This window comes from Triturus cristatus, chromosome 8, assembly GCF_964204655.1.
Source record: "Triturus cristatus chromosome 8, aTriCri1.1, whole genome shotgun sequence".
In the NCBI taxonomy this organism is placed as follows: Eukaryota; Metazoa; Chordata; class Amphibia; order Caudata; family Salamandridae; genus Triturus; species Triturus cristatus.
The window spans coordinates 920,597,669-920,622,609 of record NC_140591.1 but is presented as its reverse complement, the minus strand read 5'-3'; the positions used below and the strand labels follow the sequence as shown (position 1 = coordinate 920,622,609).

Here is a 24,941-nt window from a genome sequence, read left to right as displayed (position 1 = left end):
GCGCATGCGCGATTGATGGGACACTACATTATGTTAGCGGCTGCCCCTGTAAGCATGCACAGTACGTAGAACCACGTAGAACCACCGGCTCTCTACTGGGCATGCTCGGTTCATGGGACACTGCATCAGGTTGATAGCTGCCTCTTTGAACATGCTCAGTACGTGGAACTACCTTTTTCCCAATCAGGCATACTTGGAGGCACCTTCTGGGTCCACCACAGCTTCCGGCAGTCAACCTTGATCACAGGCACTATTTACCAGAGTGGGTTAGCCTCCAGTCGGTACCTCCGGTTCCAGCTAAACGACCGTCCGGGGTACTGACAGCGAGGGAAGGGCTTGCATGAGCAGAATAGGAACTTTGGTTCAGAAACTGTTTAGATTATGTCCCCTACTCTTTTTCCCTATTATTTTGTTACCCTCCGATTCTCTTTGATTTTGAAACTAGCATTACAAAGAGTGTGTTGGGAGAATGAGCTCCATCAGATATATTTTCATATACTGTCTGATTGGCATTCCCAAACCCTTTTTTTGCTAAATAGTTGTATGTCACCAGACAACCTTACTTAAATTCCATCATTTATTCCTCTTTTGACTGAAGGCCAGTCTACCTAATATTTATACATAGTCTTAAAGTTGGTTTGTTTGCTGATGTGTCTCTCTGTGACACTTAAGAATATTTTGAGGAATAGACCAATTTGTCAGCAAGTAGGTTTCTCCACGGTCCGACAGAGGAATTTTTTATTCTTCTTAGAGCGGGGCCCCCCTTCCCTGAGTTGTTACCAGGTTGAGGTGAGGGTGGTTATCCAACTATTTGGGTAAGTGCCTTGCCCACAACACGGGCTTACCATTATTTCTAATTGGTTTATTAGTAGTAAATATATACTACAATAGTGACAGAGATTTTGTTTACATTATTCTTTTAGATATACCCAGTAATACCGAAGACATATGAACTGATTACTGGTGTAGTATCAAAATGTATTGTTCGTTTGTCTAAGCACCAAATAGCAGCAGCTTATTGTTTACACACGGTCCTGAAGAAAGCCCGGATACTTCGCTACAGATCAATAGGGCTGAAACATGTTGACCTTTTACATCGAGCAGTTTAAAGCTCTATACTGCTCTATTTGCACTGCTTTTTAACCCTGATGGTGAAACCTACAAAATAAAAATATTTTGGTTCTCACCACTCAGTTTTAACTTCACCACACTCCTTTTCCTAAATTAGCTTATTGTTTGCGCTGCTGTTTTCTCACTCCACTCACCGCATAAGGGACTAAAAAGGATCTCCTTTGTATACAGCCTCATCTTTACATATAACATCCCTGGACTCCTCCCTCACAGTGAGGGGGTTGTAGCCCTCGGTGGAACTAGGTTTTTCCATCGGGAGAAAGAACTCAATGATGAAGCATGTCACCTAGGGTGAGTGAGGGTTCAAGTCCTATAAAGGGATTTTTCCTAGTGGGAGTTCACCGTAACTAACCTCTGTCACTTGTGATCATTGTTCACTCTTAGACCCAAGATAGTTCTTTGTGTTTTGTAGTAAACTTGATTGGGGTATTACTATCTTGCAGGTCTATAAACTTTTCTCCCTTCTCCCTCATTGTTGTGTTTTTTAAATTTTAATATATAATTTTTACTGGGGTTGACCCTTGATTTTAGTGATTAAGTATTAGGATGTTTAAAATGTGCACTCTTGGATATACATTTCTTAGAGTCCTTGTTAGAATGTACTCTTCGATATCATTGAAGCATTTTCAGTACTTTTAAAAATCACGTATCGTTAAAGAAGCTCCGATGAACTTGCACTTCGCACTTTGTGGAATAAATCACTAAAACATTTTTGTAAATAGGGAACCAAATCTTCGTGACAGAATTAACTGAAGATCTGAATTGTGTAAATATAGTGTACCGTTACAATTGTTTTTCGGTGCTAACTGTATATAATAAGAGGATAGTGTACTGTATCTGCTTTTAGCAATGTTTTATAGTATTTTAATTATGCTTTGATGATTCTGTGAATCGAATAAAGATTTTTGATGATCATGCAGTTTATGTCCTCATCTGCCCCTGTGAGTTGAAATACATTGGCAGCACAAAATTACAGGTACATAAGAGGGTACTGCAGCACTTAAGGTGAAGTACTGGGAATTTTAAGCCCAGCGGTGCAGGGGAACACACCCTAAGACTTCGGGTTCTTCCTGTTTCAGACCAACAGAAACACAGAGTCTTCTGGGTGAAGTCAAAGATCGATTTATTGGCTGCAGACCAATTACAGGTATCCGAGAAGTACAACACAATGTATGTTCTCAGGAGACTGCTTAAACTTACAGAAACAAGCTTCTCCGTAAATACAAAAGATCATGCTTCAGGCATACATTCCTTGTTTTATGGTATGGTCATTCACATGTATCCATTACAAACGAAAAGGCAGAGTCATGATGACCATCCCACATTCCAGTTAAGCCAGCCCACAATTATTTACCCAGCGAGGCTCAGATCCCACATCAGATATCATCAGGCCCCAATAAACACGGGCATCTCCTGTTTGGAAAACAAGCCATAAAGCAGGAAGAGTCAGGTGTGAAAGAGATTAGCCGGAGGCTCGTGTGGGATGAAAAGGCTTTATGGTGTGTCAAACCCTGATGCTAATCACAGGTGGCCGTAGGACGGGGAGCTCGTGAGACCAGACTGACCTGGGGCAGCGGAGCCAAGCTGCACAGGTCACAGAGAAGTCAAACAGAGAGTACATGTGTTCTAAAGGCCCGTACTTGTTCGTAATGTGTAGCCTATGTGAGGGCAACCATAAGATGGCCACCGCTCTAAGATGGAACCCACGTAGTCAATGTAAAATATCGTATACACAGTGCATTTATAGCTAAAACGTTATACAAAGCACTTGTACATACCGCATTGACCATTCGCGGTTCTCTAATACCGGAATAGACAGGGGTAGGGCCCTGCCTCCCACGCTGTCCCAAATTTCAAAGTACGACAAAGGGCCATCAACAACCAGGACAATACGTATCCAGTTGCAAGACATTTCAAAGAATGCCATCAGTCGAATAATAGTGGTCTAAAGTACTTTGTGATTGATGCGGTCCCCCCAGCAGAAGAGGGGGTAACAGGGAATGTATATTGAGAAAACTTGAGAACAAACATATTCTTGAAATGGATACCAAGCAACCGAATGGCATCAATATGTCTGAAGACTGGTATACATGCTTATGAATACAGTCACCATTAATTCAGCAAATGTTAGAAATTTTAGCAATTTTTAGGTGGTCTTTTCTAAAATGATTTTATCTAATATTTGAATGCAATATTTAAAAACTCAATAACTATATATCTTGAAAATTCATGGTACATATCAGAATAATTCTGTATTTATTTACTTCGATACATACGTATTTATTTAATTATCTATTCACCAAATTGAATTTTGTATTGGATTTTAACAGTATTGGATACCGACATTTGCGGGAGCTACCTAGATGTCACCAACATATTGCTAAATTAATGCTGCATGCCTTTTATAGTTTACTGTATCTTGTACCTGTCATATTGTCCAAGTTTACAAATCATATCTAGGGATTGAACCTGCAATAGTATCATCTTGCACATTCCACTTGGCGTATATTGCACATATAATGTATATATTTTTTTTGCACCTTTTGCACCTACTATGCATTGTTTGCACAAAATTTGCATATATTGCACATTGTGCTGACATAGCCTTTCATTAAGTTAGGAAAACAATAGAGGTATTTAATGCAGACACCAAGATACATTCCATCAGATAATGTTTATATTGCATGAGAGAGAACCAACAAGTATATCTAGGTTTGCAAGGTTGCAAAATTACTTTAACTATGAGGGAGAATAAATATACACAGAAAGAGAGAGAAGGATATACACTGTACAACTAGAATGACTTTAAATGATTACTAACACCCACCATATGAGTATACACTCGAGATATTAAGCCATCAACAACATAATTGAGTTGACAAAGGAAATATGTTTTAATTGAGCACTAAGCACTTTTATACTTTAGAGCACGTATTATTAACATGTTGTGAGTACATACCACTTATTGTTTGAATGGCAATTTTAAGAGAAACAAAGCAGCTTTAGAATATGAGCAAGCTTACTATTATGTATTCAAAAACTTCTTGATATTTTCATTATAATTATAAGTATTTTATGTATATGAAAATAAGTTTTTAGAGGACCTAATGACTTAGGTCCGATATTAATATGCTCGATGAGCCATCTACAACAGAGTGGTCACAAAAGTCAGGCACTAAAGGAACATAAGAGATCTATCACTATGATGTAATTTTAATCTTAAGGGTTCCATGAATTTAATACATGTGATTTTGGATATACATAATTGAGTGAAGTTAAAAACGCTGTATTATATTTCTTCTATGTCTATCTGCTGTTTCAAATCACGTGGTATATCACAAGTTGCACTTATCACTTTACATACAAATGGCTGCTTTACTACCGCGTCACGTGATCAAGGCTCATCCAAGCCGAAACGTGTGATGCCGACTGAGCAATAAAGGAACTTACTGCACGAAAATTGTGGTCCGTCTCAGTCTGTGGTGTAACTGCGGTGAGACAGACTCTTCGGAGATATATATATATCTCCATATATCCAACCGTCCCTTTTAACCTGTTTGTTTGCACTGGGGTATGCCAAATAAATAACAATCTTTAAAATCTGACCTCTGTTTTGGTGCCGTGCATCTTTGCTGGAGAAGAAGGATCAGCGAAGAGTCAGTATGTGTGTGTGTATATATATATAACACCAAGGTTGCCCCCAAGAGAAAGCCACACACATAGGGATTGCGCACATCACTTCGCAGGCAGCAGCGTGAAATCAAACTGCATACATTCCATTTAGCCATACGCGTTTCGAGCTCCCTTGAGCTCTTGATCACTGGCGGCATGAAGAGGGAAACAGGTAAGTAAGAACAGCTGACTTTTATTCAATACGAAGTCCCGCCCATGTGGGCGTCTCAAGGCATGCTGGTCAATGTAGTTCCATATATTGCCTGACAAACTTCCACGTTCAAAGTCAGCTGTTCTTACTTACCTGTTTCCCTCTTCATGCCGCCAGTGATCAAGAGCTCAAGGGAGCTCGAACGCGTATGGCTAAAATGGAATGTATGCAGTTTGATTTCACGCTGCTGCCTGCGAAGTGATGTGCGCAATCCCTATGTGTGTGGCTTTCTCTTGGGGACAACCTTGGTGTTTATGTTAATGCAGCTAGTCCGGCTGCGAGAAAGCCCCGCCGCTGATTTTGCGGTCCCTCTGCACGAAGAATCACGAGTGCGTGCGGGACATTGGAAGCCTCACCCGCTTGAAGATGGAGTAGCGGAGAATAGGACTGGCAGAACGTTCCTACCTTACAGGAGTGATATTTATTTGGAGAGGGAGCAGGTTCCACTTGGTTAATGAACGTGGAAGTTTGTCAGGCAATATATGGAACTACATTGACCAGCATGCCTTGAGACGCCCACATGGGCGGGACTTCGTATTGAATAAAAGTCAGCTGTTCTTACTTACCTGTTTCCCTCTTCATGCCGCCAGTGATCAAGAGCTCAAGGGAGCTCAAAACGCGTATGGCTAAATGGAATGTATGCAGTTTGATTTCACGCTGCTGCCTGCGAAGTGATGTGCGCAATCCCTATGTGTGTGGCTTTCTCTTGGGGACAACCTTGGTGTTTATGTTAATGCAGCTAGTCCGGCTGCGAGAAAGCCCCGCCGCTGATTTTGCGGTCCCTCTGCACGAAGAATCACGAGTGCGTGCGGGACATTGGAAGCCTCACCCGCTTGAAGATTGAGTAGCGGAGAATAGGACTGGCAGAACGTTCCCACCTTACAGGAGTGATATTTATTTGGAGAGGGAGCAGGTTCCACTTGGTTAATGAACGTGGAAGTTTGTCAGGCAATATATGGAACTACATTGACCAGCATGCCTTGAGACGCCCACATGGGCGGGACTTCGTATTGAATAAAAGTCAGCTGTTCTTACTTACCGGTTTCCCTCTTCATGCCGCCAGTGATCAAGAGCTCAAGGGAGCTCGAAACGCGTATGGCTAAATGGAATGTATGCAGTTTGATTTCACGCTGCTGCCTGCGAAGTGATGTGCGCAATCCCTATGTGTGTGGCTTTCTCTTGGGGACAACCTTGGTGTTTATATATATATATATATATATATATATATATATATATATATATATATATATATATATATATATATATATATACACACATACACATATATCCTCTACTGGCGGTCGCCAGTAGATAGTTAGGACCGAGTTTCCATAGGAAATCTCAAAATTCTATTTTGAATAACTTTGGCGCCGATTGACGAATCTTCGCGAAATTTTCAAAACTAATGGGGCGCTCCGCTCCGCTCCTACCCTGAAAGTCTCGGGGTGATTCGTCAAGCGGGGGCCGAGAAAAAGGGGGGGTCCCAAAACACTTAGCATTTAAAAAAACGTACAAATTCACTGAAAAAACCATAGGTTTCACACACGTTATAGTTAGGAATTAGCATTTAAAAAACCTTGCAAATTCACTTAAAAAACCATAGGTTTCACACATGTTATAGTTAGCTGGGCATTTTCCTCATGAAAAACCAATGAAATTCCCCCTGTTATAGTTAGTGCAGGCAACTATAACTCACGCGACCGTAATCCGCTGCTGATGACGTCAGATATTACATCACTGATGACATATGTGTCTTTCTGAAAAAAAAAAAATATATATATATGTATAGCTAAAAAAAAAAAAGGAAGTAGACATGGGTATATAAATGTGTAAATACAGTGATGTAATATCTGACGTCATCAGCAGCGGATTACGGTCGCGTGAGTTATAGTTGCCTGCACTAACTATAACGGGGGAATTTCATTGGTTTTTCATGAGGAAAATGCCCAGCTAACTATAACGTGTGAAACCTATGGTTTTTTAAGTGAATATATATATATATATATATATATATATATATATATATATATACATATACATACACACACATTACCTACTGGCGGTCGCCAGTAGGTAGTTATAGTTAGGACCACGTTTCCATAGGAAATCCGCAACATTCTATTTTGAATAACTTTGGCGCCGGTCGACGAATCCTCGCAAATTTTTCAAAATAGGTGGGGCGCTACGCTCCGCTCCTACCCTGAAAGTCTCGGGGGGGATTCGTCAAGTGGGGGCTGAGATAAAAGGGGGGTCCCAAAACGCGTTTTTCCCATGCATTTTTCCATAGGACCTTTAGACAGGGCTACAGCCCGAACGGCTGAACAGAATTACTAGAAATTTGGCAGAGAGGTAGTCCTCAGGTCAAGGAAGTGCCTTTTGTAGGTTTGGTGTAAATCTGTTCTGTAGATTCTGAGAAAATAGCCTTTAAATCAATATATATATCTGAGCCAGCTTACGGTGCGCTTACGGTACGCTTACCGTACGCGTACGGTGGCGTGCGCGAGCGCGATTATGATTGGCTCTTAGATCTTAGTAAACATTCGAATCGGCCGAAACCAGGAAGCGGCGGCCGCCATTTTCTCTCTCGCACTGAGAGAGATGATTAACAAACAAAGCACAAAAACATTTAAAGGGGCTGTTTTGACAGCTCCCACACACATAGCCATGTAGAGGGAGTCCCCAAAGATCCCCCAAGGCCAAAAACGGAATTTTTATTTTTTCGCTAATTTCGCCGATTACGCTTACCGTACGCGTACGGTAAAAATATATTAAAAAAAAATAATTATCCACACTAACCCCACCCCGTGTGCAATTGGTGACCGAAGGTCACCAATTGTGCATGGCTTATCACATTAGTGAAAAACGAAAATATTTAAAAAAATATATATAAAAAAAAAAAAAATTATCCACACTCTCTCCACCCCGTGTGCAAATGGTGCCCGAAGGGCACCATTTGTGCATGGCTTATAACTATTGCGAAAAATTAAAATATTACCTTTAAAAACGAAGTGCATCATATGTCCTCCATGTGCGCACGGTGCGCGAAGCGCATCGTGCGTACATGGCCCATCTAGCGTAACGTGGGCACGCGGTGCGCGTAGCGCACCGCGTGCCCACCGTGCGTGCACGGCACTAACTGCGTAAAGTGGGCGCGCGGTGCGCGAAGCGCACCGCGTGTTCACTGTGCCGTGCGCGCACGGAACGAACTGCGTTAAGTGGGCGCGCACGCCACGAATGGCGTAAAGTAACTTAGCATTTAAAAAACCGTACAAATTCACTGAAAAAACCATAGGTTTCACACACGTTATAGTTAGCGGAAATTTTACTGATAAAAAACCAATGAAATTCACCCGTTATAGTTAGTGCAGGCAACTATAACTCACGCGACCGCAATCTTCTGCTGATGACATATGTGTCTTTATGAAAAAAAAAAATATTTGTAATATATGTATAGCTAAAAATGTATGGAAGAAGACATGGGTAAATAAGTGTCTAAATACAGTATTAGCATCAGCAGAGGATTGCGGTCACGTGAGTTATAGTTGCCTGCACTAACTATAACGGGGGAATTTCATTGGTTTTTTATCAGTAAAATTTCCGCTAACTATAACATGTGTGAAACCTATGGTTTTTTCAGTGAATATATATATACACACACATTGTTTTCATCTCAAAAAGTATACATTGCTAGAATAGCTAGAGGCATTAAAGGAAGCTCTTGGCAAGCGGATGTGCTCTTTGCAAAACTGAAGAATGGTGCAAGAAAACTGTGAATGACAACAACCCAATGGATGAAGATGGCTTCCTGACATTTCTTATAAATCTAATATATATTAAATGTCACTAAAATCAAAAGGTTTTGGCTAAGCCAGCCAGACGTTAAAATGTGTGACAAGTTAGTAGCCAGTATGTGACTGGCTTCAGTTGTGACTTCCATTGCCATCCTTTGCTTGAGCTGAACTTGAATGCCAAAGAGACAGGGACTTGACTTAAAAGCATTCATTACCCTGCCATTACTTCTTTAGACTTTCTTACAGTACCTACCCCAATCCAAAGGAAAATACTGGGTTCCCAAAAATGAAACAAATAAGTGTGGCCAAGGCTGTGCAAACTCCAAGTAAACTCACGGATTTCGCTGTGGCAGTGGCTCCTGCACCAATGCCATCCCCCATAGTGGGTGCAGGGGATGACTCTTTGGCAACCCGGGCTGACCCCCATAGCGGGTGCAGGGGCTGCTAAACCCAAGATCAATACTCAGAGGAAAGACAGGTATTCATTTATCTGGACACTGATGAGAGTGAAGTTGGCCAGCAATTTCCCAAAGCTCTTTTCCTTGGGTGAAAATACTACTCAAGCCGCTGGCTTGCCTTGTGTCTTTAGGAGCACTCAAGATGATGCATCAAATCCACAGAGCAGTGATCTGTTGGCTCTTGCAAGGCACAGGGTTCGGTGGCGTCTGTGTTCAGTGAGGCAGTTTCTCAGGGTCTACAGAGACTGTGGGAGAGGGGAATGAAGCATTTGGCACGTGATATACGTCAGTCTTGTAGTTTTCAACAAGTACCATGACTGTGAGCAGCATTGAACAAGGCATTTCTATCAACCACGACAAAGGTATGGATGATAGAAGACACATAGGTGGGTACCTCCATGGACACATCTGAATGAGATTTCTACCCATGGAAATGTTAATGTCCATATCAGTGTTAGAATGCCCAACTACACTGTAAATCTACTTCTGTCTCTTGTTGGTTTTGTGATTGACACAATGATAGGTTTTCCGTTCTTTTCAAGTGGCTGGAGTTTTTCAATAAGGCATCCAGAAGATAAATTCACCTCAGCAACACTCACGGAATGTCTCCACCCAAAGACCGGGTGCAGCAGTCACTCGGTGTTTCAGTTGTTGGTTCTACGATTGCTCATCTCTAACAGTCCTCTGTAATTGTGAAGAGTTGATTTAAAACTTCTTTGCATGTCTTAGGGTTCCTCGCTTTTACTACCATATGTTTTGCAGCCTCCGTTAGGTGTAAGCCTCTAGAAAAGAAGGCCAGCTCCCTTACAGGAAAAAATAAATACTTGTTTCTGCTTCTTAGGCCACATCAACTGATACTACCCACACCTTTTCCCCCCACTTAAAATACTTAAGACAGTGATCAATGTGGGTATATTTTTAATTGTGCAGTGTGCATCATGTTTTCACTTATGAATGGCGTGACAGTATGCCTGACAACATGCCAAAAGCAAGAGATTTTTGATGTGATGTTTTGGATGTGTTTTTGAGGTGCATCAGAGAACTCTGCCAGTGAAGCAGAATTAAAGGGTATGAAATATGTCACTGTTAAGTAAACTGTACAAATAAGACTATCCGTGTTGCTCTTCATATAAACATCAAATAATATATATCACGTGGAATGGGTAAACAAATTACAGATGGAACAAGAAGAGTGCACGAATTTGTATTATCTGCATCCCCAGTAGAGAGGGGGAGATTGGGAAAAACGTAACAGACAGCTCCCTCTACGGTAACATGCTGTATGCGACACACTGGAGAGGTATTTAAGCAAACATTTCCATGGAGAGAGGAATAAATTATATAAATATATATATATGTATATATATCAGCTAGCGGTATCCTCGTACGAACGCGCACAAACAGGACCACGGACTCACGATATGCTGTTGCCAAATTATCGGTGCTTTATTCAAAGGGAAAGGTGCAGTCTAAGACGCGTTTCGGACACCAACTGTGTCCTTGATCACTTGTTGACGTAAACGAAAACAGGAAATATAAACCACATACCACTTCCGGTTCCCGTGATTAACAGGCAATGAACATAAAGAAAATACTATACATAGTATTACTAACAGAAAACATTAAACGCTGGGTATAATTATTCATGGCTCCAAAATAAACTGCGAAAAATGGACACACATAGCTTGTTCAATAAATATAGATGTTGACCACTGCACAATTTAGAAATCTTATTTCATGGGACCAAACAGCGTCAAATTACAATGTAGGCACAAATGCAAATACACTGGATTGAGTCAATAGGTGCTTGCTTCTATTAGTTAGGAATCCACATCAGGTGTACAAATACACCGATATATACTTGTGTGCGTCAAAAATACCATTCAAGCCACTATGAATAACAACATGTGTAAATATGCCAATATATCACGTAATAAGGGGTAAGGATAAAGATGTAAACAGTATATGACATGTGCAATTCCGCTAAGTAATCTAACAGTTGTACATACAACATAGCTAAAACTACCTGTTGGATAAATTAATTAAGAAACTATTTTCAGCGTGATAAAATATATTCACAGTTATAATGTTAGCAGCAATGTGTCATTGTGTCACTTATGTAAAAAATGAAAAAAAGCAAAAAGAATTTGATCAAATGTGCAAATACGCAATATTGAATTTGTTGAGCCAGATAAGACCACAGTAAAAAGATTTGAAATTTCATACCTTCAGGCTGTTTTATAAAAGTGCTGTTGGTGTGAGGGGTGCAAAGATTAAATAATATGTGCAAACTAGTGCCTAAATAATGAAACTAATCCCATAATGGGATAGCAGCGATTGTCCTCATAGACCGGAATCTACTACATAGAATCATGAATACAATGTGCTAATACATATGCAATGATAATTTATGATAACGTAGTTCCAATCATGCCATGTAGGACCAAATGTTCAAAAAGAATTTATGTATGTACATACACATTTAAATTTTAGATAATCTGTCTAAAAATGAAAACAACAGTGCATGGCGAAGATGTTGAATGAACTCAGCATACTTATATGACTTGTGAGAATAGAAGTAGTAGGAAACACCTAAAGGGGAGACCAAATGACTTTCACAGATGACTTTGACAGATACTAAGGGGACTAGAATAGTGGTTGCAGCCCCCTTTTTTTTTTATAGAAAATTATGTAAATCTTCTCCTGTGTTTAATCCAGTCGGAAATTTGGTGTCTAACTCACTAATATATTTCGATTCTAGTTGGCGCAGTTGTTTTTCACGATTCCCACCTCTTTTACTAAGGGGTACTGAGTCAATGACATAATATTGTAAATATTTTAAGTTATTTTCGTGCACCGCTTTGAAATGTCTCGCGACTGGATATCTTGTATCAGAGTTGACAATCGCATGGAGGTGCTGCAATATACGCACATGCACTTGGAGTTTAGTACTTCCAACATAGCATAGATCACAGCTGTATCTCAACACAAACCGCATGATCTGTCCTACATGTATAATGTTCTCTCAGGGGATACTCAAAATCTGAAAAAGGTGTTTTGTAAGTGGAGGTATTAATGCCAAATTTGCAAGCTCTGCAAGAATTACATTTTACAAAACCCTTTCTCGGGGTAAGCCAATTTCTAGATATGGTGTTCTCTGGACTATTCTTAACTAGATCATTTCGCAGAGAGTAAGCTTTGCGAAAAGTTACTGTAGGACTGGGAGGGAGTACTTTTTTTAGGGTCATGTCTGTCATAACTATAGGCCATTCTTTCTTAATTATGGCTGTGATAGCTTTGGCCTGTTTGCTATATGTGGTCACTAATCTAATATCTCCCACATCTTGTGTTTGTCTGTCCACATCACTGTTAATGTTGGTAATTTTTCTATTTGGATCTAGTAAGATGGTCCCATCATTCATGTTGGCTTTTCGTCGTGCTATGTCCAGTTTTTTAGGAGCATAGCCTCTAGCCTCTAACCGTTGTTTAGTTAGTTCTTGATGATAATCAAGAGCTTCCTCAGTGCTACAAGCTCTATGGGTCCGCAAAAATTCTCCATACGGAATACTAACTATCGTGTGAGGAGGATGGAAACTCTTAGCATGTAGCACAGAGTTTCCGGAAGTTGGCTTTCTGTAGAGGCTGGTTTCTATTACTCCTTGCTTTGCTTGGACAGTAATGTCTAGAAAATTGGTAGTGGTTTTATCGATATGGGCAATGAACTGCAGATTCAAATCATTAATATTGATGGATTCGACAAAATTCTGGGCCTGCTCTTTGGTTCCCCTCCAAATGACAAAGATGTCGTCGATATATCTCCTCCATTTTATAATGTGCTTAGACCACTCTTCGGCGTGATCGACCATGAGGACATGCTCCTCCCACCAGCCTACATGCAAGCAAGCGTAGCTCGGGGAGAAGCATGCCCCCATAGCCACGCCGCGCAATTGTTGGAATACAGTGTTGTTAAACATAAATACATTATTGTATAAACACCACTTGGTCATGCACAACAACAATAGTATCCCACTGCCTTGAGTCCATCATCGTGGGCTATACTAGTGTATAGTGCAGTGATGTCCATGGTCAGAAACAGATATTCATCTGACCACTGTTTTGCTAAGTTGGAATAAAAAATCCGTAGTATCTTTTAGGAAGATGGGCAGTTGTGTCACGAAGTTTTGCAGATAAAAGTCAATATATTTAGATGTATTTTCAAAAGTACTTTTAATAGATGAAACAATGGGTCTGCCTGGGACAGGCAGTGTCCCTTTATGTACTTTGGGTATGAAGTATATATTGGGCAGCACAGGAAAGTCATTGTTCAGAAATGAAAATTCATCTTTAGAAAGAAGTCCTTCTCTTTTCCATTTACAAAGATCATCTTTATAGTTCTTTTGGATTTTTTTCACATTGATCAAATTGCTTTTGCGATAGCAGGAACTATCATCCTGATGATTGTAAGCTTCTTTAATATATTCTTTTTTATCTCAGATTACCACGTTGCCACCCTTGTCGGATTTATTGACTACTATAGTGTCATTGTTTTTAAAAAAATTTCATGAGCTCAAAATATTGCTTGGTACTATAATTGGAGATATTACGTTGCCTTTGTGTGTTCTTGGTTAATTTTTAGGTATCGCTGGCGTTGCAGCGCGAAGCGCTGCCGCCAACGAGACTATTGTTGCCGTGTTTACTCCCAAGGGAGACAGACCTGGGCACGAGCCGATTCTGGTCTGGGCACGAGCCGATTCTGGTCTGTGAACGCGCTTCACAGTGGAACAGCTTGTGCGCGTTAATTCCAGTTGAGTGCTCGTCTCCGGAAGACGTGCTGCGCATTAATTATAGTTGAGTGCTCCAGCAGCCTGGGGCGCCTGTCGACATGCTGTGCTAATGATTACTGTGGGGTCTCATGTTGTGATAATTCTCACTTTCTGTGTTGTGATCGGGAGCAGGCGTATTACTGGCGCCACCGCCACACCTTCCATTAGTCATAAAAGCTGCATGGCAAGCGATAATTAGGGCGGCATGTCTTAGGACATTTTTAGCAATCACTTTGTTTACTTAGTGCTATTAGTGATATCTTTTGTGCATCCAATGCTCTATTTAAACGTGCAGCACTGAACATTTTCAAAGAAGGCGAATCAGCGACATTCATTGGAGACACGACCTATTTGAAGACGCTTGTTTTACTGGGGTAAGTTCTGTGAACTGTTTAGTTTGTTTACTTTATTATAGTATAACTGGCAGGGTTGGCTAAATTATGCGAGAAAAGGAAAAATATGCAAGAGATGATGGTATGAGGCAAGTGTGGCAAATGTATAATTATGCGTACACCATATAAAAGCAAGTTGCAAAATGTCCGGTGTTGGGCGGATGGGTTCACTGTGCTGTTGCGTCGCCTGTAGGTGTGGTTATGAGTGCATGTGACTAGCTGGCGACATGTCCTTGTACTGTTACTTGCCTTTGCACTTGTTTTTTTTTGTATATATATATATATATATATATCCATATGCAAGCACACCACAATTGAGGCGCCACACACGGTATGTTGGTTCACCTTTTTAATTGGCAGGATGGCAGGGAAATAACAGCACCACCTTGTCAGCAAAGTTCATGGCCATACGCGTTTCAGGTTAGTCACCCTTGTTCACTGGCATCCGGTGGGGAGAAAGCAGCAACAGTTCTTTCTCCGCATTCGCAGCTATTTGAAGTAAGTCCGCCCCAATGGGCGTGTCTCAAAATTGCATTGTGGTCTTTGTTGTTCTTGATCCATAGTGGTTTGCCGCTGTAGCCCCAAGTAGCTTTAAACCTATAGTAGGTTACTGTCCCAGGTAGGGCTGAGTCCCCGCCTTTGTAGATCCCACCAACATGGTCACACCGTTCCTCTGTAGCTCGTTGTACTCAACGCGCTGGAGCCGCACATCTGCAGCGGGGCGTCTCGCGATCCGGAGCCGACCGCTATATATCCATATGCAAGCACACCACAATTGAGGCGCCACACACGGTATGTTGGTTCACCTTTTTAATTGGCAGGATGGCAGGGAAATAACAGCACCACCTTGTCAGCAAAGTTCATGGCCATACGCGTTTCAGGTTAGTCACCCTTGTTCACTGGCATCCGGTGGGGAGAAAGCAGCAACAGTTCTTTCGCCGCATTCGCAGCTATTTGAAGTAAGTCCGCCCCAATGGGCGTGTCTCAAAATTGCATTGTGGTCTTTGTTGTTCTTGATCCATAGTGGTTTGCCGCTGTAGCCCCAAGTAGCTTTAAACCTATAGTAGGTTACTGTCCCAGGTAGGGCTGAGTCCCCGCCTTTGTAGATCCCACCAACATGGTCACACCGTTCCTCTGTAGCTCGTTGTACTCAACGCGCTGGAGCCGCACATCTGCAGCGGGGCGTCTCGCGATCCGGAGCCGACCGCTATATATCCATATGCAAGCACACCACAATTGAGGCGCCACACACGGTATGTTGGTTCACCTTTTTAATTGGCAGGATGGCAGGGAAATAACAGCACCACCTTGTCAGCAAAGTTCATGGCCATACGCGTTTCAGGTTAGTCACCCTTGTTCACTGGCATCCGGTGGGGAGAAAGCAGCAACAGTTCTTTCGCCGCATTCGCAGCTATTTGAAGTAAGTCCGCCCCAATGGGCGTGTCTCAAAATTGCATTGTGGTCTTTGTTGTTCTTGATCCATAGTGGTTTGCCGCTGTAGCCCCAAGTAGCTTTAAACCTATAGTAGGTTACTGTCCCAGGTAGGGCTGAGTCCCCGCCTTTGTAGATCCCACCAACATGGTCACACCGTTCCTCTGTAGCTCGTTGTACTCAACGCGCTGGAGCCGCACATCTGCAGCGGGGCGTCTCGCGATCCGGAGCCGACCGCTATATATCCATATGCAAGCACACCACAATTGAGGCGCCACACACGGTATGTTGGTTCACCTTTTTAATTGGCAGGATGGCAGGGAAATAACAGCACCACCTTGTCAGCAAAGTTCATGGCCATACGCGTTTCAGGTTAGTCACCCTTGTTCACTGGCATCCGGTGGGGAGAAAGCAGCAACAGTTCTTTCGCCGCATTCGCAGCTATTTGAAGTAAGTCCGCCCCTGCCATCCTGCCAATTAAAAAGGTGAACCAACATACCGTGTGTGGCGCCTCAATTGTGGTGTGCTTGCATATGGATATATAGCGGTCGGCTCCGGATCGCGAGACGCCCCGCTGCAGATGTGCGGCTCCAGCGCGTTGAGTACAACGAGCTACAGAGGAACGGTGTGACCATGTTGGTGGGATCTACAAAGGCGGGGACTCAGCCCTACCTGGGACAGTAACCTACTATTGGTTTAAAGCTACTTGGGGCTACAGCGGCAAACCACTATGGATCAAGAACAACAAAGACCACAATGCAATTTTGAGACACGCCCATTGGGGCGGACTTACTTCAAATAGCTGCGAATGCGGCGAAAGAACTGTTGCTGCTTTCTCCCCACCGGATGCCAGTGAACAAGGGTGACTAACCTGAAACGCGTATGGCCATGAACTTTGCTGACAAGGTGGTGCTGTTATTTCCCTGCCATCCTGCCAATTAAAAAGGTGAACCAACATACCGTGTGTGGCGCCTCAATTGTGGTGTGCTTGCATATGGATATATAGCGGTCGGCTCCGGATCGCGAGACGCCCCGCTGCAGATGTGCGGCTCCAGCGCGTTGAGTACAACGAGCTACAGAGGAACGGTGTGACCATGTTGGTGGGATCTACAAAGGCGGGGACTCAGCCCTACCTGGGACAGTAACCTACTATTGGTTTAAAGCTACTTGGGGCTACAGCGGCAAACCACTATGGATCAAGAACAACAAAGACCACAATGCAATTTTGAGACACGCCCATTGGGGCGGACTTACTTCAAATAGCTGCGAATGCGGCGAAAGAACTGTTGCTGCTTTCTCCCCACCGGATGCCAGTGAACAAGGGTGACTAACCTGAAACGCGTATGGCCATGAACTTTGCTGACAAGGTGGTGCTGTTATTTCCCTGCCATCCTGCCAATTAAAAAGGTGAACCAACATACCGTGTGTGGCGCCTCAATTGTGGTGTGCTTGCATATGGATATATAGCGGTCGGCTCCGGATCGCGAGACGCCCCGCTGCAGATGTGCGGCTCCAGCGCGTTGAGTACAACGAGCTACAGAGGAACGGTGTGACCATGTTGGTGGGATCTACAAAGGCGGGGACTCAGCCCTACCTGGGACAGTAACCTACTATAGGTTTAAAGCTACTTGGGGCTACAGCGGCAAACCACTATGGATCAAGAACAACAAAGACCACAATGCAATTTTGAGACACGCCCATTGGGGCGGACTTACTTCAAATAGCTGCGAATGCGGCGAAAGAACTGTTGCTGCTTTCTCCCCACCGGATGCCAGTGAACAAGGGTGACTAACCTGAAACGCGTATGGCCATGAACTTTGCTGACAAGGTGGTGCTGTTATTTCCCTGCCATCCTGCCAATTAAAAAGGTGAACCAACATACCGTGTGTGGCGCCTCAATTGTGGTGTGCTTGCATATGGATATATATATATATATATATATATATATATATATATATATATATATATATCACGAACTCGACCCGAAGTTTATTGGAGCGCTTACACGAGCACCGTATTTACATTACACATTCAGGCACGGGGAGATTAAGTGATTTGCCCAGAATCACAGATGTTGATGCGACCTCGGGGCTCAAACTCTGGTTTCCAGCACCAAAGTCGGCAGTTTAGCCGACGGACCACATCCTCGCCCTTGCCCTGCTGATTTTCAGGGACGGCTGCTCGGTCTTCACAAGGGTCGGGCGAACTATGACTCCGCTGCCTGACCTGGAACAGATCTGTTAGGTGTTTGTATTTATTTTTTCGTTTTTTTTATTTAGCGCAAACTCAATCCGTAGGTATTGGAGGACTTTACATGTATACCACATCCATTATAGAAGGACACATTCATGTTTGGTAGGTACGTGGATATTAAGTTATTCATAACCGGCGGAGCCAAGGCTGGTCTCTCTACCTCGGTGACTCCGGTTGCTGCTCGCGCCTCGTGTATAGCTGGTTTTCCTAGTTATCTGGCGAATACAAAAGCGGGCTTTGCTGTGTTTCTGTTTAAAGGCTACACATAAAGGGCTCAACTGATCGAATTGTAACCAGCTGTCCAACACAATACCGGCAGAAGGGCTCAGTGAGACGTACACTTGTAAGGGGCAGAGGTTACACTCCCGGCAAGTCTGCCTCAGTCTTCATTCTTCCGAGGTGGATCAATTTAATACCATTGATTGGGTAGTAGTTATATCTGTTAACCGAGCGTAGAAATGGAGCAAATTTAATACGGAGGGCTATTTGAAAAGTATAATTTTTTTCCAATGTGCCAGATGAATTTGTCTTTATGTTCTTGGGACTTATAAGAATCTTGTAGTGTGTACATCAGGTGGGTCATGTGTCTTTGGAAAACTAGCACCTTTTTGCGATATTGTAGTTGCATGGTAGTTTCACATTATAATAGTGGGGGCTCGGATGTCAAACCTCCTTTCCGGGTGTTGGTCCTTGCCAGCAGTCATCACCTACGGCCAAAGACCTGCTTTTTAAAATGTATATCACCTGTCCACCTCCTTCCCCTTCCGGTACCCCCTCACTAGTGCCCTCTCTCCCTTTCGTTTTCACCCTTCCAGCCTCTTTACCCGTTCTCTCTCGGTCCGCCATTTCTCTCCATGCCCCCATTTCTCTCTCCCTGTGCCCCCTTTCTCTCTCTCCCTGTACCCCCCTTACTCTCCATCCCATTTTCTCGTGACCCATAGATTTGGCTGCAGGTGAGTTGGCACAACTCCTGTGAGAGAAGTGTCTCTAGATTAGGTGGCACGTGCCCCTGCTGGGACCATGGTCAGGCGTTTGTCTGTTACACAGAAAACTACGTGTCCGTTAAACTGCAGTTTGAGAGTATTTTTGGTTATTGTGTTTATTTACTGTACCAAATGAATCATGGTGGAACTGGGAATCTTATGCCAGAGCATCCCAGGAATCCAAAAAGTAAAACTGAAAAAAACACATTTTGAAGAAAAATCATGTGATGTTGCAGAAATCACTTCATCTCTTAGTGGTGTTTAATGTAGGTTCATTTACAAACCCCAGCCATCATATAAGGTCTCTGGAATGCCTTAGACCTGGCAGAGTCGATTGATGCCCATGAGCAACAGTAAAGAGCATGTTCACCGCTGAAGAGAGTGACCACTTCACCATTCATCCCTTTGTGCCTGCAAACAGAGCTGAATACTTCACCTTTCACCACTTTTCACCAGCTGAACAACATTTGCACAAGCGTCGCTGACACCCCGTACTACCGATTTTTTTTAATTGTATATGATGCCCCAATCACTTCAAGTACATTTGTTGTGATCGGTAGTCCCTGTCCCCTGCTATACATTCCATCGTAAATTTTTAGATCCTAGTTTTTGTATTTTTATTCATCCATTCACACTCCTTTACGTTAAAATAGCCATAGCTTTACTGTACAGTTGCTAGAATAGCTTATAATATGGTATAGTGTGTAATTTTTAAATAATCACTCCACTGCAAACAAAAACATTGATAAACACTGCCATTTACAATGCCAGTATCTCCAACTGCAACAAATGCGAGACCTATTGCATTGCAAATGCTTGTTTAAGTTCTGCTATCACTCGCTCATGGTAGATATTGATGGCATCACGTGGCATATTGGGGACAAACATGTGTATATATATATATATATTACCTACTGGCGATAGCCAGTAGGTAGTTATAGTTAGGACCACGTTTCCATAGGAAAACCTCAACATTCTATTTTGAATAACTTTGGCGCCGGTCGACGAATCCTCGCGAATTTCTCAAAATAGGTGGGGCGCTACGCTCCGCTCCTACCCTGAAAGTCTCGGGGGGATTCGTCAAGCGGGGGCTGAGATAAAAGGGGGGTCCCAAAACGCGTTTTTCCCATGCATTTTTCCATAGGACCTTTAGAACGAGCTACAGCCCGAATGGCTGAACAGAATTACTCAAAATTTGGCAGAGAGGTAGTCCCTAGGTCAAGGAAGTGCCTTTTGTAGGTTTGGTGTAAATCTGTTCAGTAGATTCTGAGAAAATAGCCTTTAAATCAATATATATATCTGAGCCAGCTTACGGTACGCTTACCGTACGCTTACGGTAAGCGTACGGTGGCGTGCGCGAGCGCGATTCTGATTGGCTCTTAGATCTTAGTAAACATTCGAATCGGCCGAAACCAGGAAGCGGCGGCCGCCATTTTGTCTCTCGCACTGAGAGAGATTTTTAAAATCGGAAGCCCAAAAACATGTAAAGGGGCTGTTTTGACAACTCCCTCCCACATAGTCATGTTGAGGGAGTCCCCAAACATCCCCCAAGTGCAAAAACGGTTTTATTTTTTTTTCGGCAATTTCGCGGGGTACGCTTACCGTACGCTTACGGTAAGCGTACGGTAAAAAAATAAAAATAAAAAAAACACTATCCACACTTACCCCACCCCCTGTGCTTTTGGTGGCCGAAGGCCACCAAATGTGCTGGGCTTATTACAATGGAAAAAAACACTATCCACACTTACCCCACCCCCTGTGCTTTTGGTGGCCGTAGGCCACCAAATGTACAGGGCTTATTATAAGGGAAAAAAACTTAGCATTTAAAAAACCGTACTAATTCACTGAAAAAACCATAGGTTTCACACACGTTATAGTTAGGAATTAGCATTTAAAAAACCTTGCAAATTCACTGAAAAAACCATAGGTTTCACACATGTTATAGTTAGTGGAAATTTTACTGATAAAAAACCAATGAAATTGCCCCGTTATAGTTAGCGCAGGCAACTATAACTCACGCGACCACAATCCTCTGCTGATGCTAATACTGTATTTAGACACTTATTTGCCCATGTCTTCTTCCATACATTTTTAGCTATACATATATTACAAATATTTTTTTTTCATAAAGACACATATGTCATCAGCAGAGGATTGCGGTCGCGTGAGTTATAGTTGCCTGCGCTAACTATAACGGGGCAATTTCATTGGTTTTTTATCAGTAAAATTTCCACTAACTATAACATGTGTGAAACCTATGGTTTTTTCAGTGAATATATATATATATACACACACACACACACATATATGTGTGTATATATACACACATATATATACACACACACACACATATACACACACACCTATACACACACACCTATATGTGTATATATATATACATACACACACATATATATATATATACCTTCATACATACATATACATAAGTACACATACATATACCAGCTCAGCACTAAAATACATTAATATCAGCAATTATGAAGAGGAAATGCTATTAGCTTACAGCGCTCTACAGTAACATGCTTAAAGTAAAAACAAGTGACAGTAAAGTATTTAGATTTGGAAATGGAGGCGGGGGCATAGAACATGGGTGAAGGCCTGTGCAATGATATAACATAAGTGAATTTAGGAAGCTGCAATTTTAATTTAAACCAATTAAAAATAAAACACTAGAAAACGTGTATTTAAGAGGAAAAACACAGGCCTCAAAACGTTTCGCCCAGTGACATTTATTCATCTGGTAACCTTGACAGAAAGTTACGTCAGAGGAAATAAGAGACTGTGAATGTCAGAAGCATATTTAAGGGGTTACTACTAAAAGTCAAGGTTGTTCCACCTATGGAAAGCAAGTAGAGTTAGAACACTGTTCGGTGCATGACAATGCACTAACTCGAAGCGGACTGCCTGAAAACACAAAACACAGAAGCATCAGCGGGGTCCATCTGTGTACAGCGTATCCGAGGTTGGGCACGGCACATACATCTCCACGTTTATACATCCTAATTTAGACGCAGGTCGATTGGCTGCAATTACTGGCAATGTTGTTTTAGACCCTTTTAGCAGCCTACCTTGGCAGGAAGCTGCCCTTACTTTCCGACTGGGGCGACTGAACGTTTCAAATGTTTCCCATTAACAACTGTTTCCCATAGCATTTTTTTAAAATAGTCAAGGGACGAGGGTTTCAGCTGCACCAGAAACGCTATCAAGTTAAATTGGCCGACAGCAGTCTCCTTCGAAAATAAATAATGGTAAGCAGACCCACCCCCCTGCCATGCAAGGCAGCCTTACCTGTCAGTGGCCTCGCAGGCTGGCTCCGTCTCTGCTTCTAGTTTGATTTCCTGGTTAGTTTCTTTGCTCGAAGCCGATTTCACAGTGCTGTCGCTCTCTTCCTTGTCGCTCTCTTCCTTGTCCTGTGAATGGTTTTTAGAAAACAGCCTTGAGAAAGTCCTGGCAACCCCCTCCTGCCAAGAGCCCGCTTTCTTCCGGCCAGACATATCCAGTGAGGTCGGAAATGGTGAGGAGTCCCCGGGTCAACAAACAACCGGCTGGAAAAGTATCAAGCGATCTCCTGCTGAGAACTCCAGGCAGCTGAGACCCCGCAAAATGAAAAGAAAAAAAAAAGATAGCCGAGATTTCAGAGAAACCACCTTAACACGCAACCCTTAACTCCAAGAAAGGGATGGAAACTAGCGATCCAGCCTATACTGAAACATGCCACACAACGCTGGAAAAGAAAAGCACTCTTTCCCTTGTATCGCAGTAGAGACGACTGCTGCTGTTCTTCTAAGCTTTACTTTCTTAGGCCCATCCCCCTGAGCTCAAATGGGAGGGGCAGTGGCAAGAAGTGAGGACAGGGTGTATGTACGTATGCGCGGGAGCTAGAGCATGCTTCAATATTAATTTACAGGCAAAATAATACTTTCGTGCTGTTTTCTTTAATTCGATGAAGAATTTGATACAAATAGTTGCACGAACACGTATGTAAAAATAGTCAGACTTGTTTTTAACATTTATGTGTTTTCTTCATGTAATAAGTAAATAAAGGAGTTGTTTTTCAAGTTTTAAGGGTGTGCGAAACTACGAGGTTTGTCTCTGGTGAACCCCCTGTAATTCTACTGTGATTGCTCCACATAGTTTGTACAAAAAAAAGACTATAACAAAACTTTAAAGTGTTTTGCAATGGGGAAGCAACAGTGCTCAGAGCTCCTTTCCTAAATGCGCCGTGTATGCCCAGACGTGTGTCCCGGGCGCACTGTGCCACTGTATTCAAGCTATAGGATTCCTGGCTTATGAGGGGTGAAAGCCCGAAACCGGTCCTAGGATGCTTGTTTCCGGTCCAGGGAGGACCTGGCTTTACAGTTCGGACTGGACTGTTCCCACGTAGGACAGGGTCAAGACTGATTTGCATATGGCTAGGTTTACTAAACCGGGGTGGCACGGTGAGCAAAAAAATGAGGGATTTAACCGATCTCTTGACTAGGTGTGAATGTTTTGATTTGTTCTGCATTCTTGAGGGGCTCCATTCAAGCAAGCCTCAGCACTTAGCTGGGTAGTGATAGAGTGAAGAATTTGTATCCTGCATGGGGTACCTGTTAGTATTGCACTGTAATCCTCTGTAGGATGTACTCATGTTATGAGAAAGTTAGATGTTAGAAGAAATTGTGAATCAACTAACATGTTATTGGGAAAATTAATGTAACCCAATGTAGGGCTTGGAACTTAACGCTTAAAAGGTGTACTTAACATTGTAATCAATGTAACGTCAGGTCTCATTAGTAAATGCGATTCAATGAAGTGTCAATAACAATAATTGCTTTCTTAAGTTAATGATGAATACAAAAAAATGTATTAATGTAGTTGGCTGATGTATTTGCTAGCCTACATTGTATGGGGAATTTATTAACATAGCTTTATTAATAGGCCGCTATTTGTACTGCATTAGAAGAGTATTCATTTCTAACAGTAATGTTTGAACTCTTATGTGAAATTTGCTGAATGTTTCTGTAGGAGAGTAGGATCTGCCTCTTAGGTTGCCCCCACTTTTTTTTCTGATGTTTACACTAGTTTCTGGCTATAGTCTGGCTGGGACCCGGGTAACCAGAGCCCCAGCCTCTCTGTTCTCTCTAAACGACATGGAGTGCATATTAGGTGCACTAGTGATTTGACACTGTGGTGCCTTATGAGTCCCTAGTATATGGTACCTTAGGTACCAAGGGCATAGGTACTTCACAGGCCTACCAGGGGCTGAAGCATGTATTATGCCACCCCTGGGAAGCAGACTAAATCTGACACCACAGGCCTGCTACTGCAGCCTGGGTGAGGTGGTGCTAGCACTCCTCACTGAGATATAGGTTCACTATATCTCTCCTGCACACACATTTAAACCTATCAGTCACCCCTAAGGCAGGCCCTATCAATCCTGAGGGCAGGGTGCTTGGTTTCCATGTGAGGGGGGGCCTCTGCCTGAGCAGGGCCCCTCTGCAGCTCTCAGAGTCCATTCTCTGGGGCTGTTTGTGAATGCGGTCAAAACATATACTCTTAAGTGCATTATAACCTCACAGTAAATGCTAACTTTGGAATGGCTGCATCAAAACATGTCGTGTTTGGTGTCAAACGCTTTGGAATCATACCCCCACACCAGTAACTGGTGTGGGAGTATGATCCCACCCTTCTAGAGGGATAGACATGTACCTACTGTGGAAACGCGGTAGAATCCTGAAGAGCCCTTGCATCACAAAATGGATGCCACCAGTCACAGACACTGGGCTGCCCTCC

The 24,941-nt window shown here is 42.7% G+C and overlaps 1 protein-coding gene across 4 annotated transcripts in view; it reads right to left on the bottom strand.

Moving 5' to 3' along the window:
- CRYBG3 (crystallin beta-gamma domain containing 3) overlaps positions 1 to 22,972 on the bottom strand; it is a 1,479,538-nt gene extending 1,456,566 nt beyond the window's left edge. For all 4 annotated transcript variants that reach the window (XM_085622435.1, XM_085622437.1, XM_085622436.1 and 1 more), the window contains exon 1: positions 22,455 to 22,972. In XM_085622435.1, the coding sequence (XP_085478561.1) occupies positions 22,455 to 22,660 (206 nt within the window). In that variant the 5' untranslated portion in view covers positions 22,661 to 22,972. The remainder of the gene's footprint in view (positions 1 to 22,454) is intronic.
- Positions 22,973 to 24,941: the final 1,969 nt, after the last annotated feature.